Source organism: Melospiza georgiana, chromosome 2 (genome assembly GCF_028018845.1).
Source record: "Melospiza georgiana isolate bMelGeo1 chromosome 2, bMelGeo1.pri, whole genome shotgun sequence".
Lineage (NCBI taxonomy): Eukaryota > Metazoa > Chordata > Aves > Passeriformes > Passerellidae > Melospiza > Melospiza georgiana.
The window spans coordinates 72,578,464-72,598,410 of record NC_080431.1 but is presented as its reverse complement, the minus strand read 5'-3'; the positions used below and the strand labels follow the sequence as shown (position 1 = coordinate 72,598,410).

The window sequence follows — 19,947 nt, the reverse complement described above, 5'->3', positions numbered from 1 at the left end:
CTTTGGGACCACAATTATCTGATTCTGTCATTATCTGTCATATCAAGGAGTTTTTCTTCCAGTTCGGTTGCAGTCATTTCCATATTATTTCTTCTGCCAATTGACTTGCCTTTACCTTCATATTCTAAATTCTTCATCTTTATTAAGTCTGTTATTCAGCACACATAATTTTAAATATTTATCTAAAGTACCTGAGTTAGGAAGGCAGTAATCACTAATGAAGAGTTAAATTAAATAGAAGGTTGAATCACCCCTCAGAAGTGACTGTGAATTGTGTGAACAGGGTCTTTGGGACAATTTAGTTAGAAGCTTGAAAAAAAATGAAATAGAGTCATCTTTTCTACCACTTTTATGCCAAGAAATGTTTGTTCTGGCCTAGGACCAAGATTGAATTACTTTTAATGTTGACTCAATCTGTTCTTGTTCTTCTTCATAACTTTGCAGACAGCAACATTAGAATTTAGCTATCTGTTTTTATTTACTTTTTGAGACTTAATTCATCTTGACTTTTACATTTTTTACTTCATTATTATTTTGGATATCCATGATACATTACCTAAATAAAATTCCTTAAGGTTTTCATAGCTCTTCCCTCCATTCCCAGAGGGAAAACCCATTAAAAGGAGATCCCATTCCAACAGATATCTTTAACTGGCATAAGAAAGCCAGAACCATAGAATAATCACCATTTTTGCTGGTGCCTCTTCTTTGTATTCAACTGTTTGATCCTGAGTGTTCTAATTTATATAATTCATTATCTTTTTTAATTTCTCAAACAACTTTTTCTCTGAAATGAGTCCTCTTTCAATAAAAGATAATGTTTATACAAAATATAGTCATTTAATTAAAACTGAGTAAGCTCACAGCATTTTTTAGTGTCTCATTATTCACTCTAATAAAACAAAGCACATTTAATAATAATACATTCGCAGCTACTAAATATCTCAAGAAGCTGTAGAGAGCTGAAAAGAAATTAAGATCCTTGAAAAACAAAGAGGAGTATGCAAAGATTCAAATGTGATTAAAAAAACCAGTGTTTGCACTTCTACTGGTAACTGCTTTGTTTAAAATATACCTACAGGTTAGGAAAGGTATTTATCAAGAAAAAAAGTTAACATTTATACTGGTATATTCATCATCAGAGAACATTCACTAGCAGTGAAACATTATGCTCTACAATATTAAATTGCTATAGTAGTCCCTGGAATCATTTTTGCCTGAACTGTCCCAAATAATTTCCAGGCACAGTTGGAGACAGCATGAATCACAAAGTATTCAAAATATGCAGGTCTGGTATGATCAGATTTAACCAGCTTTTCAAGAAAAAGTAAATTGAGATTCTTCACATACAGCAACTGAAAAATCATAATTCCATGACATTTACTCCTGTAAAGCTCCCAAGAAGAATGATGCCTTTTTATGTTTACACAGGGGCTTCTTCACAATGGGAGAATGGACAGAACAAGGACAAGTAACATAAATTATTCTGCATGCTCTGCTTAGCTCCAGCCTTCATTGCAGCAGTTTTTCTTTGTATAGGGGTCATTGCAATAGTCCATAACTGAAGCAGGGGATGAGTTAACAGTTAGGAAGTTAGAAGTGCAGTGCCTAAGCATGGCCATTGATCTTTTTTATTCTCTGATAGGCACATGCTCAAGGAGATTAAATTTCCTGTTCCAAACAACTGCAGGTTAATCTATTTCAAAAAGTTTACAATTACTCTCAGAAATATGAGAAACATAAGGTGTCAGCGTCAGAACTGGAATAGTTAGCCCTAAGTTCCATGAGGGCATAATTTACAGATACAGTTTTAAGCCACTAAGCATATTACAACTACCATTTTTTATCAATACACAAATATGCAGAGCAAGCATTTCAGTAACCACCAGTATTCCCCAACAACAATTTTATTCCAAGGCGCTAGTTTTGCAGAATTTACAATAATATACCTGTTTCTGCTTCAATCAAGACCAAAGAGTCAAGTGGTTTTGCTCAGAGAAAAGTATTGTGGGGAGGAAAATGAATAAACTGATTGCCACACAAAACGAGAGTCCTTGTTGAAACATGTAATTAAGACAAGCAGGCAATTCCTTCATCAGCCGGAGCAGTTCTTGCTCTTGTTCCAACAGACAATATTATAAATTTGTCATACATTGAATCAGAAGCCTATTGTCTATCAGAAAAGAATCCTTTCTGATTCGCTGCTCCTTAGACAGCTCACTTGTTCAGAGTAAAAATAGCAAAAGGGTTCAGAGCACTTTCTGAACCAGAGACCTGCAGAGTACGTGATGGATTGAAACTGCCACCACTTTTAGTCCAATTCTATTGCACTCTCTGGACTACAGAAATAAAAATGTTGATAAAAGGAAAGGACTTGGGCTCTATCAGTAAAGGGAGTCATGACTGCAAGTGCTACTATTTGGGAATGGTAATTCTTTTAGCAAAATACTTATAGTGATGTACATGAGCACCAGCTAAGGGGATCGTACCTGGATGGTAGATGTTATTCAAATGCATAAAAAGAGAGAGGAAAAACTTTCAGTGCAAATAAGTAGACAGCAGAATCACTGCAAAGGCAGAGTTGTAGGAAAAAAACCCAAAACAATTCTTGCCTGTGAAAGAAATCTTCATGTTCCTGTTGAGCAAACTGGCAATGTGTGTGTTCACAAATCGGCAAGACAGGACACCATACAGGCACAGCACTGAGGTGAGGTAATGTGGCTCGGACTGAAAATTAGTCTGAAGACTCAAGGCATGCTTTTTCCACTGCTCTTTTATTCACAGATAGGTCTGGTAACACTCCTTGGTACTTTTTCGACCGCAGGACTGTTTTGCTACTACTGAATTTCTACTAGAAATGTTAGATATCTAGCTAATACACAGTTCACAAGTAATTGGTAAACAATTCTTGATTATTTGTAAACTGCTCATAACTTTAGGCAGTATGTGATTACAAAGAGTGCAGCAGTAAATATCCTTTCTTACTACAAGATCTTTCCCATCAGAAAGTGTCGCTTGGTAACTCTTTGTAGACTTTTCAGTTGGAAAGATTATACTGGGTCAATAACTTCTTTGTGGACCTTAGAATAATGCATTTTATGCATAGCACATTTCAAGCAAAGTCCTTAAATAGATCATCTTCACAATCTGACCAACTCCCTGTGCCTCTGAGATATGTAATTACTTGGTATGGTGCTCCAAATACTTTTTAAATTATATTTAAACCCAAAGCAATCAGTCTAATTATTTATGCAGCAAATTTTGCATGCATGGCAAAGTTCTGATCTTTGAAGTCAGAGCATCTTCTCACATATTGATGAAGATTAACAAAATAGTTTCACTTCAAATTCACTGTTACCATTTTTGGAGGACAGTAAAAATATCCATTGGGCATATTATGTCTCGCCTATGGATGCCCACAACTGGGGGCAGTAGGTGGTAAGACAATGGCAAATTCCACCAAAAGAAAATGAAAATGGACAAACACCCATTCTTGCTGCTTTGAAAAATAGGTTTTTTTAAATTTTCCATTTAAAAAAACTGTCTCCTTTCTCTATAAAATATTTATCTGTTTTCCACAGAAAAAATATGATGAAAACATTATGAAGATATGTTTTCACACTAATGTAGAGAACAAATATACACAAAAATCTCTCAAATATTTTCATAGTTTAAATATGATTTTTTTTTTACAAACACCTCTGCAAAACTGTGAAGTAATTACTAATTTCTTGCTTGCAATGAAACAAGTAGCACCTCTACCATGTTCATAGCAAAATTACACATCTTGCCAGAGAGAAGCCATCAGCTTATGAGAAGGTATTAACATGATTGATTTGAAGAGTCATTTTATAAAGTAAAATTCAGTCATTTCTTCTTGACATATTTAGGACAAATCAACTGCTTATAAATGCAAACACTGCTCTGAGTTACTGCTGCATTCCATAGTTTGCTTTAGCTTGAAATGTAACTGTATCTTCAATAATACCGAGAGCCCCTCACTGCACTTTCACTTCAGGTCTAAAGAACAACTTCAGGACTCGTGTTACACATACAACAGTTGAAGGAGCCAATGTGGCATCTCATGTATAGTAACAGGTCATGACCATCAACCATGAAAGACAAGACCAGTTCAATGAAGAATAGAGGTCTGAGAAAAAAGATAGGTGCCATGGTTGTCCTCCAGTACAGCATGCCAGCTTTCAGGCCTTTGGTTTCCTAGTAATAAAATTATATTAAATTCATGAAGCCTTTCAGGGCCTGTAGATGGCATTTTCTGAATAGGATCTAGGGTATATTAAGTACTCATGTCTAGAAATTCTATCAGTGAAGCAATTAAGCACCCTTGCTATTTCTGCAATTTGTTTCTCTTAATCCTAAACTCTTGTTTCTCCTTCACCTAGACCTTTGGTATTCTGCTTCCTCTTGCTAAGAGCCCTCTTAGCACTCATATCCTCTCTGCACAGAGTTCACTCCTGCCCTTCCACAGCCCTCCTGATAAGATAATCTGTAATGAAATAGCTGCAAGTGGCATTACGTTGTGCTCATGTTTTTGAGCCAACGTCTCAGCAGGACAGACAGGACAGAGAGAGCACTGCCAAATCTGGGCCATTTTGTTCCAGGTTGTCTGACAGAGGATGTCAACGCTCGCTGTTTTAAGGAATCTGTCCACCTTTGGCCAGTTTTCTTTATGGACATGACTGCAAAATGCTGAAATACTACTTCCTGGGAAGACTCTGACAATTTTTAAATTTTTTAGTATGCACACAGACGCCGCCCCTTCTCCTCCAAACCCTTCAATCATGTGGGTAAAATATTACCTTTTACTTCAGCTAGATATTAAAACTTGGGCTCTATAGAGCTTGATGAAGCCATCCATATTGCAAATGTCAAATGAACTCTCTGATTTGTGTAGGAAAACACTTTAAAATTCTACAGGGCCCATACAGCAAACAGGTCCTTTAGGACTTGCACCTATATTTTAACTGGCAGTATAATTAGGTCCCATATGGTTAATGAAATGTAACATGTCAGTACTTTGTAGGCTGAGATTTGTCACACGGAGGTGTTGAATGTAACACCCACTCTACCAACTGTTCAAGAGGAGAAAAAAACCAGAATCAGATAAAAGCTTTTGTGAAGAGAAGAGAAATAGGAACCAGCCTTACAGGTTTCATTTTCCCATGGTTCTAGTGTTCTCTTCCTCTTTTCCAGGGGAGCTATGTCAATCAAGACACTTTTTCTCAATGTTTCAGAGCACCATCTCTAAGGGCACAATCTCCTGTGTGTTTGGTAACAGAACCATGTATTCAAACTGCATGTCCGTGAGTTTCTATGCCCCACATTGCAAGCAGCGTCTGTGTCCCTTCTCTCCGAAGTATTGCTCCTCACAGCACTTCCATCACACACTTGAAATGTGGGTGTTTGGAATAAATGCTTCAAAGACACCCATGTGTGCCAATGCTCAGCCTACAAAATGCCAAACCATTATAAAATCATTAAGCATGCCCCTTGCAGATGGCTGGAGGCATGTCCCCACCAGGCTACAGATGGGACTGCAGGCACACCCAGTGCAGCTCTGATCCAACATCGTGTGTTGAGATGCTCAGCTCCAGAGTGCTGTGCCCCATGCCACACTTCCCAATGGACTAATGAGTCTGAGCACAATACTGCAACAGTGCAGCCCAAATGTGTACTTGAACCAGTCTCTCCATCATAAGACATTGGCATGATATATACAGTTTCCTCAGAGCCAAAGAGATAGTCCAGAAGAGGAGGCAACTGGATGTCACTTCCGCATAAACCATCCCAGACTCCCTTCTCCAGTAGCCACTCCACTGTCTTGCTCTCCATGGTCTGTATTCTCAGGCTGACTTTTCTGGTTTGGGGGATTCGATTCGACTGCCACTCTCCAAGCAGGCTATAAGGGAGAGTACTGCGTTTCCATCCAAAGACACACAAGTTAATCTGGCAGCAAAGGCAGGTCCACAGAGTAGAGGACACAACAACCTTCCCTCTCCAATGTGGCTGAGTGTGATGAACATGCCATCACATGAAATTGCAGAGGCTTCACCATAGCCTGACATGGGCATAATTGACCACAAATGACTGAGGCTCTTCTCAGCACTTTGTCTCCTATGCCAGACCTATTTGCATGTCACTCCTCCACATGCTGGAGAAAATGGACAATTAGTAAATCTACAGGTCAAGCAACTCTCACTTCTCAAAAAAACTCCATGGCAGGATGTTGTTAAAACTATGAAGCTTACACAGCTCAGTTGAATGTAAGGCAGCTTACCAGAAGATAGTACGTGCCTAGTCCATCCCAGTCATTGCAGCAGTCTGTATGCAAAGCCCATAAGGCTGAGATCTCTGAATGCATGCTGCACCAGATGTTTTGTTCTGAACAACTTAAGTGTGATGACAGACATGCTTTACATAAATACCTTTAGACTGAAAAAAAAAAAGGACCTCCATAGAAATTCTGTCTGAGTGAACAAAATGTTCAGCCACATACCCAGCAAGACCCAGAGCGTCTACATATCACTTTCTTTTCAGGAGGCATGAACATGCCAAAATCAGAAGCTGAGCATTGAAATACCTTGTACAGTGGCCTTTCTAGGCAGATATTTAATCCAGGGAGAGAGAGCATCTGATCCAACTTTAACTTTTTTTAGATCCCTTAAATTTGAGGTTTTCTCATACTTTCCCTTTAGGACAAGAAATGGGTCAGACAAATTGCTTGTCTTTTTGCATATGCATGAAAATGAGCAAGGTAATTTCACATCCCACAATGCTGCTAGAATGAAAAAAACCAAAGTAACCATTTTTATATATATAACCACCATTGAAGATGTATGAAAAGCTTATATTCAAAAGATAATATGTACTCTCTCACAGTTCTCTTTCGGGAACATATCCTAATCTTTTTGAAAGCTTCCATTAATGTGAAAAGTATTTGAGTCCTGTACTTTTTTGTGGATGGAAGAAGATGGAAGAAAAAGGAAAAACTATTTACAAATGCAACCTGAAGTTCTGTTCTACTCATAAAACCAAATGAGCAGTGCATACATTACTTATTTTTCTCCCTGGACTTCTTTGAAAACCTGTGATAAAATTTGTCTCTGACATGCAAAGCTATCATGGAAATGGGAAAGGAGCTGACACTCCCTGCTTTTTCTCCATCAGCAAAGATAAAAGATCCCGTTCCAAACTTCCAAAGTTTGAAATGGGAAAGGGGTTTTGCTCTTTTTTCATGCTTAAATATAGCTTCACTGGTTTGCTGTCAGGATGCATGTCTGTTGCCTCTTCAGCAGTGCTCTCAGACCATGGACACCGACAATTTTTTCTGCAAGTTAATGAACACTCCCAAGAGCATGTCCACATCCTCCCTGACTGCTCACTCCTCTTGCTTACAAAAACCATATTTGAAGCAACCTGATGGTGTTGAATTCTTCAAGTGCAACACATAATGTGTTCAAGAATCCAATCCTAACGTAATTGAGACTGAAGCTGGGTATGAAGCCTGTTGAAGGTAAAATAGAGGAAGATTTTCAGTTTATCTTTTGCCTTCAATGCCTTGCTTGCATGTGAAAAAATGTCCTGGTTTTCACTAAATGCCAAATCTGCAAATTTAACCACTGTAATACATTAAGCTTTAAGAATGTAGACTTGTTGAAAAATATATCTACTTAGAATCATATATTTTAAAAAGAGAATATGGAGTTTAAACCTGGACTTTAGAATTCATTTGGACTAAGTCTGGATTCTCTAGGTGAAATAACTTTAAAAATAATGTGTAATTTTGATGGCCTTTATTTTATCCAGGGGTCAGTATGCATTGATTGATAGTCAGGGTCACATGAACTAAAAGTTTCACAAAATTTCCAAATCAGTGCATCCTATCATATTTATGAAACTATGTACCTAAAGTTGATCAGTAATCTGATTTTGACCAGGGAAGGATAAGAGCAAAAAAATCAAATCTAACCAGGGGTAACAGTAAAGAATTCATGCAATCAGAAAAGGAAAAGTGGGTTTAAAAAAACCCACTGAACCTTGAGAATGGTGAGATAGTAAGTCAGATAAGCAGAAGCTATGACAAGAGGGAGGAAGATGACTGTAAAGAGAAAAATCAACAATATATAGTATATATTTACAGGTCATCACTGTATTGGTTTGCTAATAAGGTAAGAAATATCACTCTGTATGCTGAAGTCAGGCCTGGCTTCAAGGTGAAGGAAATAGAATACCAATTTCCCTGAGAGAAAGGGTATATGTTCTTAAAAATGAATTTGACAAAATTGGAAAGATTTATACAAGGACTGTAAGAAAAACTCAGCATCTGGAAAAGCCAATTTACAGAAGTGACAGGAGAGCTAGAGCTCTTTGGTTTCACCAAAATAAAGATTAGAATAATGCCTGGGAAGACAAGCTTTTCCTGAGAAGAACTTATCATAATGAAGGGCTATAGGTTGAGAAAACAGCTGGTTATTTCACTTGAAGGGTGAGTAATTCACAGTCTGAACAGACTACCTGATAGTGAAATCAACTCTGTCTCTACATGAGGTCCTGAGGTGAAGATGCTCTGTGTGTAGTTTCACAAACAATATGTTTTAGCCTAAGTGATAACTACTAATAACTAGCTGTCATTTCATTACCTACCCTACACAGCAGAAATAAGATATGGAGAACAGATTTCTAGAAATTCAAACCAGGGAGGGGTGAACATGTTCTGTGATTCAGCCATGTGTGATCAACCATAGTTTATATATGTTCGCCTTATGCACTCCAGAATCTCAGTCTTGGACAACTGAATTGTCTGCTGTAGCTATCTTCACTGAAATTTCCTAGATCCTTATCAAAGTCCCCTCACTACTATTTTGCAGCTTTCTTTTGGCAGTACTTCCTTTATTCTTCCTCCTGCCCCCCGTAATATCAACTAGAAAGTAAGAAGAAATCTGTCTCAAGAAGAAAAGATACAAAAACCCCATGTAATCCTAGCTAAAGACGAATAGGAGGCATCTGACTAGATCACAACAGACTGAGGAACAGTCTGGGGAGGAATTTTCCTCATACTTCCACTGTTCTCAGCAGTTAGGTTGGATTTTGGCCATGGGACTCATTCAGTGTGATGGTTTACCATCCTCCCCAGATATTATCTTTGCAATTCTTCAATTTTATGTTACACTTTGAGAAAAACCATTCCCCATACATTGTTTGCTTGCCCTTTGACAATGTAATTGATTTTATATGGAGGCTTTCACATATATTACCTGGACCATGTATCTGGCCAGCCAGAAATGTTGTCAGACTTCCAGAAAGAAAAATCAAACCCCTCAGCTAAAGGAAATCTTATATACATTCTTTCCCAGTCAGTATATTCAGAATTATGAGTTACATTATGTTCATTTAAAAACAAGGCAGTGATTTATGAAGAATATTGTCTGCAAATTCGGTTGCCAAGGTAGATGGCAACTGTTCTGTTAATAACCTTCCCAATCACTCCTTTAATGTATACACATACAATATAATGATATAAACACCATGCATTACAGCATGGGCTGCCTCTGTATCATGAGCCTGCAATCAGATTTTAGTAAGATGGATGCAACATTATTCTCTCTCCAGTGGCTTTCAAACTAAATTAAAGTAAATCTATAATTTTTGGCTCCCCTCCAAGATCACTGTCTCCTGCATGATTCAAGGATCGGCTAGTCAGAACTGCCTTAGGAAAGGCGGAAAAGTTTAAAAGATCCAGCACAAGCCCTTTGCCCTTTATTAGCTTTTGAAGAAATCACAAATTATCTTTTATAGGCACAGGAAATGTTCTTCATGTATGGACAATGTAAATATCTATTCTGCTTGTTAAATGCACAGAAATTTTCACATTTTGAAGCTTCGCTGGTTTAATTCCTGCAATATTAAGCTCCCTAGAATATGGTTTTGATGCATAAAGATACTGACAAGTGCAGAACATCCTCTTTTTTCCTTGTTTCTGTAGGAAATTAAATCCTAGATTCTTGCGAAGTCTTTTCCTACCTGTGGTCTAAAACTAGCGCTCTGAAAAGTGTGTTCTAATCCTAGTCCTTCTAATGGTGTTGGATGACTTCTTTTCTCTTTTCTCCCCTTGTTCCTGGCTACCATCTCAAGAGTGTTCTGATCACCCCTGAATTCTCAAGAATCTATTTCTGATCACCCCTGAGTGTTCTGATCACCCCTCAATTCTTAATAATTTAATCTCTGTTCTCAAGAATCTATTTCAACGAATATGAAACAATACTTTGGGAGTTTTGGGGTTTGGTGGTTTGGGGTTTATTTATATATCAAAATTTAGTTTTGACCTTAAAATCTATGAAAAATTACTTAACAATTTAATGATTTAAATTTCCTGCCACTAGGTAACATACATGAAAAAAGAAAAATATACAGTTGAAAAGAATAAGGAATACAGATTCTGAAGTACCACAAATGTTTTCAAATAGTGAATAATGGGACCTTTTTTATCATCTTCTCCTTAACTATTGGATTAATTTTGGATGCATTTCAACATATCCAAAAATATTTAAGTTGTGTACCAGATTGGTAATACAAGACATGTTAAATAAAATGGGATATAAGTCAAACTTCCAGCTCTTTCTTGAATAAAACACTTTTTGCCAAAACTGTTAAGGAACACTAATATCTGTGAAAAGCAATTAAAAGTGAACACAGTTTAGAACAAAGATCTCATTTGATTTATCAAGTTATCTTTTACAACTCTTAATATAAACCCATCAAACAGTTATTTTAGCCAAATTCTAATTTTTTCAGAGCTTTTATTCACCAAAAACATGTTGCTATTTTAGCTTTGAATTACGACTTGGGACAAAAATTATTTCAGGAAATATATTTTTTTTAATTGCATGGAATATCTGCTTTCCAAACAGGTCTATAGCATGTACTTTTTATCTCAAAGACAAAATATCAATGAGGGATGCAGAAAAGGAATCACTGCCACTACCTTTAGGCATCTGATAATACAGATTAGAAGAACCATCTTTGATAAAACTGCTCTGACCCAGTAAGCACTGTGTGGTGAAACTTTGTTTTCTGACAGATCTCCAAATCTCAGCAATTTTATAGATCCTTCTCTGATTGAGGAGGTGCAGCCTGGGCATGGGGACAGTAACTGGGCAATTTCCAGGCCTTGAGCAGTGCAAAAAGGGAAGATGAAGTTGGAGGTTGATGGACTCCCATTGTTTTCCTCTCAGTGAAGGCAAGTTTCATGACACTGAAACTTTCACTGAGTTGTTATAGAGTCTAAGTGGCTGGAAAAGTGACATTCAAACAGTTAGTTCCTAAACAAAAGAAGCAAAGTGATGTTTTGACAACCTGAATGACCTGCTCTTAGCTAAGTCCACCTTCTGCCATTCATTTAAAAACTAATTTTCTTTTTAAGATTTAGAATAGCACACCTCCTTGCTCATATTCCTTTTGCAGTCTCATGGTATTTTCCCTAATAATTTTTCATCCCCATTACACTCACAGAATGCTGAGTATACCCCTCACTTTATATTTTTCTGTAAGCCAAGATCCTTCACAGCAGGTGTGTCTGGCCTGAGCAGTGTTAAAATGTTGTCTGGGCAGTCACTCACTGCAGAGCAAGACAAACATTAACTCAATGTTGCTTCACATTTCTGTCTCAGTATTCCCAGCTGGCAGAGAGCATTTGCTCACTTTTCACAATTGGGATACTGTGATCAATATTTGAAATTAGGCAAGGAAACAGCTACCTCTTACAGATGTCAATATTCAATAAGAATGGGCAAGCAACAGGATAGGACTGGAACTTGAACTGAGTATTTTTCCCCATATTTTCTTTCAGATGAGAGATATTTTTCAGTTTTGATAGAAGATTAATATGATTAGGAGAATATCAAATTGTGATAATTCTGATCTTAAAAATTTATGTTTGAAACAGTTTAAAAATAATTTCAGAAAACTTCAAACACATAATTATTTTTATCCAATAGCAAAAATTAAATGTTGCTGGAATAGAATACTCTCCAGTCTTTAGACAGGAAATTCTTCAATTTTCAGAAATGGATTTTTAGAAATAGATTTTGTCTGCAAATAAAAATATTTTCATGGACTAGCATAGACATTCTTGGTATATTATTTCAACATGGGGTTTTTTCTGCATATAAAGCATGAAAAAAATTCACCTCTGCTTCAACTAAAATTAACCCAAATTTCAATTGTATTACTTTGTGAAAAGCAAATAATATTTTTGACCATGATACAATTGTTGTCTCTAAAGGATACAAATCTAGAGTCTAAAGTAAAGACTTCATGCAAATACAGTTTGTTCCAGGCAACTGGTTTAACATCAACTTGTTGCAGTTCTTTCATTCATTTCTTCTCCCTAGTCTCACAGACTATGACTAATTTTGATTTAGCTTTTCATTTGGGAGCAAAGGATGGGGGCAAAAAAAGTCTTTTAACCAGATACATTTGAACAAAAATGAAAGGAACTGTGTGAAATAACCTTTATGTGCAGGGAAAAAGCAGTCTGCTTTCGTTACGCTTGCCAGATTACATCCCAAGAAAATGAATGTGAACCACCTCTTTATATGCACTTATGATTAATTAAAATGGAGGAAAGTGAAGTTCAACACAGAGTACTTTGAGGATGAGTTTCATTCAATGTTTACCGGCAGAGCTGCCTGAAGAAAATGTCAACAAACTGTCTTATTTCTTAAGACTGCCTTCAAAAGCAAATTACACCTTTTACATAAGCAGAATAAATGCCTCCCTTTCCACCCCCAATATATTTGGCTTATTGTGTTTCAATTGTACCCCTGTACAGTTCTATTTTTCCAGCATACATCACCTCTTCACCCCATTCAGTGCAGCAAAATAAATGGTTTCCAATGGCAATGAAAATTGCCTTTCTAGTTATTAATTCGTTTCACTCCAGGCAAATTTTAAGCAGAGATTCTCGGGGATTGATCTTGTCTCTGACTAGGAAGGCCTGATCCAAATGTCAGTCTGCTTAACAGGAGGGTACTGAGTTCAAACTGGCTTTCAGAATGAGGCTTTCAAACTTCAGTGACTGGAGAAGAGAAAATTGCACATATTTTTCTTTGATCTTTCAAAAATACCAGGGAATGCTTTCATATGGGAAATGAGGTAAACAGGCAACTCTGTCTCTTCTGGAAGCCAGCCAGCCTCTTCCAGATTTCTCCCACCATTTTCGATTAACTGTGGTGTCAAGTGGTTAAGCAAGAAAAGGCTGAGAAAAATCCCCATGGTCCATGAGCTGCACAGCCCGCCTGCCAACCATCACCACCCAAAACCACACATGCAAATTTCCCTCTCTACACTTTCCTGTGAGCATTACTTTCCACAGAGGTGGGCAACAAAAAAGGATCTCAAACATTCTTGCAAGATTGCAAGACTAAATTAGGGGTCTTCTCTCTGCTGTACTACTTTTCCTCACACAGAAGCACAGACACAGTTCTTGGTTGCATTATTGACTTGCTGTCTGTCTGTGAAGTGGGTTTAAGAAGTGAATGTTGGTTTAATTTTAAGGAAAATTTGTTTGACCTATGCTCCTACCACAGAAGTGGAAAAAAAGATCTGTAACATCAGCTGAAAGAGTTGGATCAGTAGGCACTCCAGCACACCCTTGCATGCCTGTTGTAGTAACCCATAAATTTTGAGACAATTGCTTCAGGCTTTGAGTGATAGGTCCTTAGTAGAAGGAGTTTCATATCCCAGTTTCCCTCATTCCTGATTATTCCTAGTTCCCTGCCATGCACAGCTAACTTGTCTGCTCGTGGGGCCACAGCGTGGATTGAACCTCAGAACTGATATGGCTTTTTGGAAAACAGCCCTCATTGTGCATGAAAAATTTTATTTTAAAGCCAGGTTGGTTCAGAGGTGCCACAAGTGATAATGTAAGGAAGAGTTGGAGAGAGGGGAAAGGTGATGATAATGATTCCTGACAGAGCCGAGAAAGACAGAGTTACAACCCAAGACTAAGACTTGCAAAGATTTCTGATTGGCCTTTGTAAAATACACTACAGAAATATGACTTTTTTCTAATGAGAAATGTCATTCATTTGTTGCTCACATTTTCTGTTGAAGGGATTGAAGAACCTTCCTTCTCAAAATTACAGGAGCTACGCTGACAGCTGTCCTTCCTGCCTTCCCATTTTTAGGAAAAAAATTTACTTTTAGGTTGCTTGTAAACTTGGAGACATCACCTAGTTTAAATTTTAATGCTAAATGTAAAAAGAGTTAAGTTTACAAGAATTAACTTTTTTTGTGTGTTTTAAATCTGTAAGTCTTAAGTGAGGATTTAACAACACAATTTCAGATCAACCTTCCAAAACATTAATCCATTGCAGACAAAGATAATTAGTAAATTCATAAGGAAAGATTCAAACAAAAAGCTTTTTATTATGTAATTGTTGATGTATGCCAGGCTTTTCTTACAATAGACCCAAAAGAGACCTATAAATTTATTTGCTGATGAGACTACCAAAGGAATTAAACTAATAGGTTTTTCATGTCTCTTTCTTGTTCTCCATCCAGCTTTGGAGGAGAGGATCCACCCTCTGCATGGAAATCATTCACAGAAGCCAAAGATCATACTGATCAGAATGATCATAAAGATCAGAAGAATCTGGTTAATAAGCAAATTAATGAATGAAAATTAGTTAAAGATAATGAATGTAGCTGGTCAGAACTACCTTCTATGTGTGAAAAGCAGGACTACCTTCTATGGAATCTTCTGGGATCCTATATCAGTAAAAATCTTAAGGAGAAGGATTCAAAATTTTTTTTCTGTTTGAAATAATACCTGTGAATGTAGGACACTGAGTTGAGTGGCATATTTAGAATATTATAAGTTACAAGATGCCACAGTAAAATGAAAAATAATTACAACATAAATAAATAAATAATCTCTCTTTTGCTTATTTACTCAGTTCCTTTTCTTTATCATTAATGTGTAGGGGTTTTTAAAGGTAGTTTAAAAATAATACAAGGGATAACATGTGCCACAGTCCTTAGAAAGTGCCCTGAAGATCATACATTGCCACATTTCAAAGAAGTATCTTGATCAGCTAGTATTTTTTTTTATTCTATCATAAATACCATCGGTTTTATTGTAATAAAACTTTTGATGTTTTACCTGGAGAGTCTGTTCATCTCCATTTACCTTGAGAGTCTATTCATCATCCTTATCAGATTGTGCAACTAGATGATAGGATCATAAGATTCACCCAAGTTTCATGTTCTTTCACTGAAGTCCAAAATTATATTGCTGTATATATGCTATGAATGAGGTGTCAGGTTTTAACAATGCTCCACCTAGCATATCCACTTTAATAATGGCAGAAGCAGGCATATGTTGTGCTACATATATAATTTTGTTTTTCTCCTTCTTCACATTCAGGTCTTCTGTCTTCTCATCTTGCCCACAGCATCTATGTCCCACTCCAGCCCTGGTGTCCCTATTCTCTTCTTTCCAGGGTGGAGTACAAAGTTCCTCTGCTGTAACATTAACGTGCCATATGCTACCATCTGCTCCAAAGAGTGTCCTCAGAAAGTGGAAAAAGGACATATTTTCACTGTGAAGAATCAGATTTGGATATAAGCATGACTATTCCCACACTGAATATAAAACCATCCCATCTCAATAAGGAGAGGTGTCAAAGTTGTTCATTATAAAAACTAGATGAGTCATCAAAAGTATTCGGAATATAACATCTTATGCTATTGTTAGTAGCATTATTTTTGACCATGATGTTATTCATACATGTTTGTGAAGGATAGGCTGCACACCTAACCATGCCAAAGGCATCAGCTGGTACAGAATACCCTCACTACACGATGTCATGTAGAGTGACTTATACACTGTTTTGAACACTGAAGTTTTGGATTAAACTGTTACTGTATTCATGCATCCCCATACAAAAAAAGGTTCAGCTATTTTCCAGCTCTCACTGTCATGATGAAAACGGTTGCAACAATCCACATGCAAATTTGAACTTTTTTTTTTTTTTAAACTGCAGAATAAGTTCTCTGCATATCTGTAGGAGGAAAGACATCTCGACATTATACCATTGGACCAGCATCTCCTCAGAAGGGGCTCTGAATAGTATAAAGCCTGCCAGAGAAACATACTCAGTGTGTGGGAAGGGCAATCTGTGCTCTATTGGTTATAATAAAGCCAGCAGCATCTGCCACTGTTCAGCAACGTCACCACCACTACTCAATCTCTTAACATTTTTCATTCTCAGTTTATATTCTGAGCCTGCCATTCAGCATCTGTCTATTTGAACAGAGGCAATGTGGTGAACTCCTAAAATTCATCACAGAACTTAATTCCATAAAACTCCTTAAATGGTGGTGTCATTAGGCAAGGCCAGACAAAACTTGCTCTTAAGACAGTATCAAATTCTAGTCACTTCTAGCAAGATGAACTCAATTCTATCAGTACAAGGAATAATGAAATCAAGTGCACTTTTCCATTGCATTTCCCTTTAATCACATACTCTTCTGAATGCTGGGTAAAAGGCTTAAGCTCTATTTCACATAAGTAAAAGGAGGAAAGCAATTTAACAGACAATTCTGATTTTCTGGACACCTGATGGCTCATAAATGTGTGAGGGAGTTCAAGGAAACTTCCCTTGCTCTGTCCCAAAACCAATGCCCATAGACAGAGGAAGAAGTGGTGCAATACTCCATGGAGTACTGTAAAAAGGATAAAAAAATATATGTATATATTGAGGAGCTGGAACAACTTGCATGCAAATATTAGTCAGAATTGCATGTTTTTAAGTACCTGTGCCACTCTGGCTCAAACATTAAGCAGGAACACATTCTGATTCAGCTACAGTTTCAAATGATGATTTAGCTCTGATCTGCACTAAGAAGACCAGTTGCTTGCTCTCTATCCATTGATTCTAAAATAGTCATAATTAGTATTCTACATACTAGCAGATAAAGAAAAATAAATAAATGTGATCTAAATTAAATTAAATTTGGAGAGTTCAGATCAAGCGCTTTTACCAATGAGTGGCCCTAGAGCACACACCATCCCGTGTGTTTCACCCGTTAACAACATGATGCTATTTCAGACCCAGAGAAAGTATAAAGTTATTATTAAGTAAAGTAAAAGTCTATACTGTTGAGAGCTGACTGGCAAAAATCCAACAACATCAAACTATCATCACCCATCAATTAGACCACATCAGAGTATTTCAAAGGCATTTTTATGTGGTAAAAAGCTACCTCTTACCTTCGGTGTGTACAGCAGAAACGTAGGTCCAGTTATAGCGTTTGACAATGTCCACCATGGCCTTTGCTTGCTGTGCATCAGAGGGCACCACTCTCATAAAATACTTGAACAGAGTTTTGTCACTTAGGTCCATGCTTGTGGCAGAATAAGCAATCTGAGGTATATTGAAAAGCTGCAGCAAGTTCTGGACCTGGATAGCAACGGAGCTGGAGCCAGGCCCAATGACACCAACAATGGGTTTCTTGGAGCGGAAAGACGATGATGATCCATCCACACATCGCACCATCCCTTCCTCTTCTTCCGAAGAAATGAGAGAGTCCCTTATAAACTCAATGCTCTGCTCCAGAGCCACAGCAGAATGCCAGCAGGAGTCCCTTATTTCACATCCTAGTGTTATATTTGGCAACAGTGTGGGGTCCAAATTAATTCTGTCAAGGGTATGTAGCATTGCTTCCACTCTCTGAATACCATACTGCTCTCTTACCTCTCCACATTTCCTCTCATGAACTTTGTCAACAGTTGGTTGGTGATGGACAGAGAATAGAGCTCCAATGATAATATCACCAGGCATGTGTGCAACCACTCTTCTCTCATTTGCCTGTGCTGAAACCAAAAGCCCAAAGTTCCCGCAGACATCTTCCTTCAATAGCAGGATTGCAAGGAGCAGCAAAAGGACCATTTTAGGAAATTTTAGGCTGGTAGAGACAACATGATGGAAAAAAGTTGGACAGCTGGTGAAAAGCAGTTATCAAATCTTCTGGAGAGGAGCACTATACTGATTGTTAACCAGGAGTTGGCATCTGTTCTCTAAGGAGTCACCATCATCTCCAAGTGGACAGCTATGCAGAGCTGCACATGAGGTCATAATCCTCATACCCTTCAAAAATTAATAAACAAAGAAATATCTTTAAAATTATTTATAAAATCAGCAAAATATATCATATATATTAAGATAGAAAATCTTACAATCTTTTCTAAAATTGCACCTATTTCTACAGTGATCAATGCCTGTTATACATTGTCTACTGCATATGATTCCTTTCATCGTTTTCAAGCTGGAAAACTTTATCTCACTTGAGTGTTTTACAATCTTAGGCTTGTACTTCTGCCGGTTTAAATAAACTGCTTTCTTTTTGACAATTTAAAAATTCTTTGGGGAAATGTTTTCAAATGCACAAAAGACTGGCAAGTATTTAGTTCTACAGAAGAAAGTCGTGTTGCCATTTCTAATACACGTCTTAGAAAACAACTCCCTTTAACTTCAGACATTTTCTATATCTCTAATATACATATGTCACACTAATGTACCCTGGACTGCACTCTATTATCCATTCCAGCACTAGGAAATTGCTATTGACAAACAAAGCTGTTATTCTAAGGAATGCAGAATGTATAAATCTGTTTTTAGTTTTCAAAATACAACGCGAAATAAGTTGGCTTTTAAGCAAGATTAAGAAAACTGTTTTTATTATTAACATTTATATTTGTTTTAGGCAAAGAAACAATAATTCTAAACCAGCAAAGCAATAAAATTATTTTCACCTTTTTACATCCTTACTTCAAAAATCATCAAAAAGCAATTTGAAAAATCCTTATACTGTACATAACCCTATAGACTCCACTGGTATCAAGAAGTCAACATAAACACCGTACAGATGCACTAATCCTAAAACATTTGACCAGCTACATTTACCTGTAGACTGAAATGCAATCTGCACTCATCTTCACTGTTGCTGAAGGATAAATAAATAAATAAATCAGCAAACACTTCATATCTTGGGCTGTGGTTAACCTGTGGAACCAGAAAATATATTTGAGAATGCTCTGCACCTGGCAGTGGATTTACAGCAGAAGGTTTCCAGTTTTAAATATAGTGCTTAAACAGTTGTTTGCCAGGTCTTGATCCCTGAGCACATAAATACCATCTTGCCTCCCAGTGAATACATTGGTAGTACAGAAAGGTAAGTGCTCTTTTATATCTAAGAAGCTGAGCTACATAGGGAACCAATATGCCCAATTTAATTTTTAACAAAACAACTGCAAAATTCTGGAGAAGACCCCAGTCTCAGTTTTATTGACATAAATATTCAGATGCAATAAAAAAAATTTCAAATTTCATACATTTCAGACACCACCAATCACTTCTAATCCATTAACGACTCTAACAGGTCCTACATATTGTAAAGTAAGAGAAACAATCACAATTGAAAATCTACCTCTGTTTCTTTGAGTTGAAAATCTCACAGGATTTTAATCTTGAATTTACTCCTCACAGCTAGCTCATTCAGTATAGTGACACAGTGAAACTCTTCCTGATTCTGAAGATGAGACACACAACTATAAAAATATTCTTCTGCTTGATTCTAGGCTTTCTCTATTATTTTACCAAGATGTATAAATTATAGATTATTTTCACAGAGGAGTGAGTGAGTTTTAGTGAGTATTCCCAAATAAAACACAAATTCTTAGAAAGAGGAAACATTTAATACAATATTTAAATGCTAATTGGAATATTAATAAGTTCATGTAATATTAATTTTAGAATTATAAAGTGACAATAATAAAATAAGTTTCAGACAACTGTAAAACACTTCAAGAAGGTTTGGGTTTTTTTGTTCTGTGAAGAGTTGGCTTATCAATACTGCAACCCT

At 36.9% G+C, this 19,947-nt stretch overlaps 1 protein-coding gene across 3 annotated transcripts in view; it reads right to left on the bottom strand.

Moving 5' to 3' along the window:
* Positions 1-19,947, bottom strand: part of GRM5 (glutamate metabotropic receptor 5) — a 244,074-nt gene that overhangs the window by 216,645 nt on the left and 7,482 nt on the right. For all 3 annotated transcript variants that reach the window (XM_058018391.1, XM_058018390.1, XM_058018392.1), the window contains one exon: positions 17,297-18,173. In XM_058018391.1, the coding sequence (XP_057874374.1) occupies positions 17,297-17,975 (679 nt within the window). In that variant the 5' untranslated portion in view covers positions 17,976-18,173. The remainder of the gene's footprint in view (positions 1-17,296; positions 18,174-19,947) is intronic.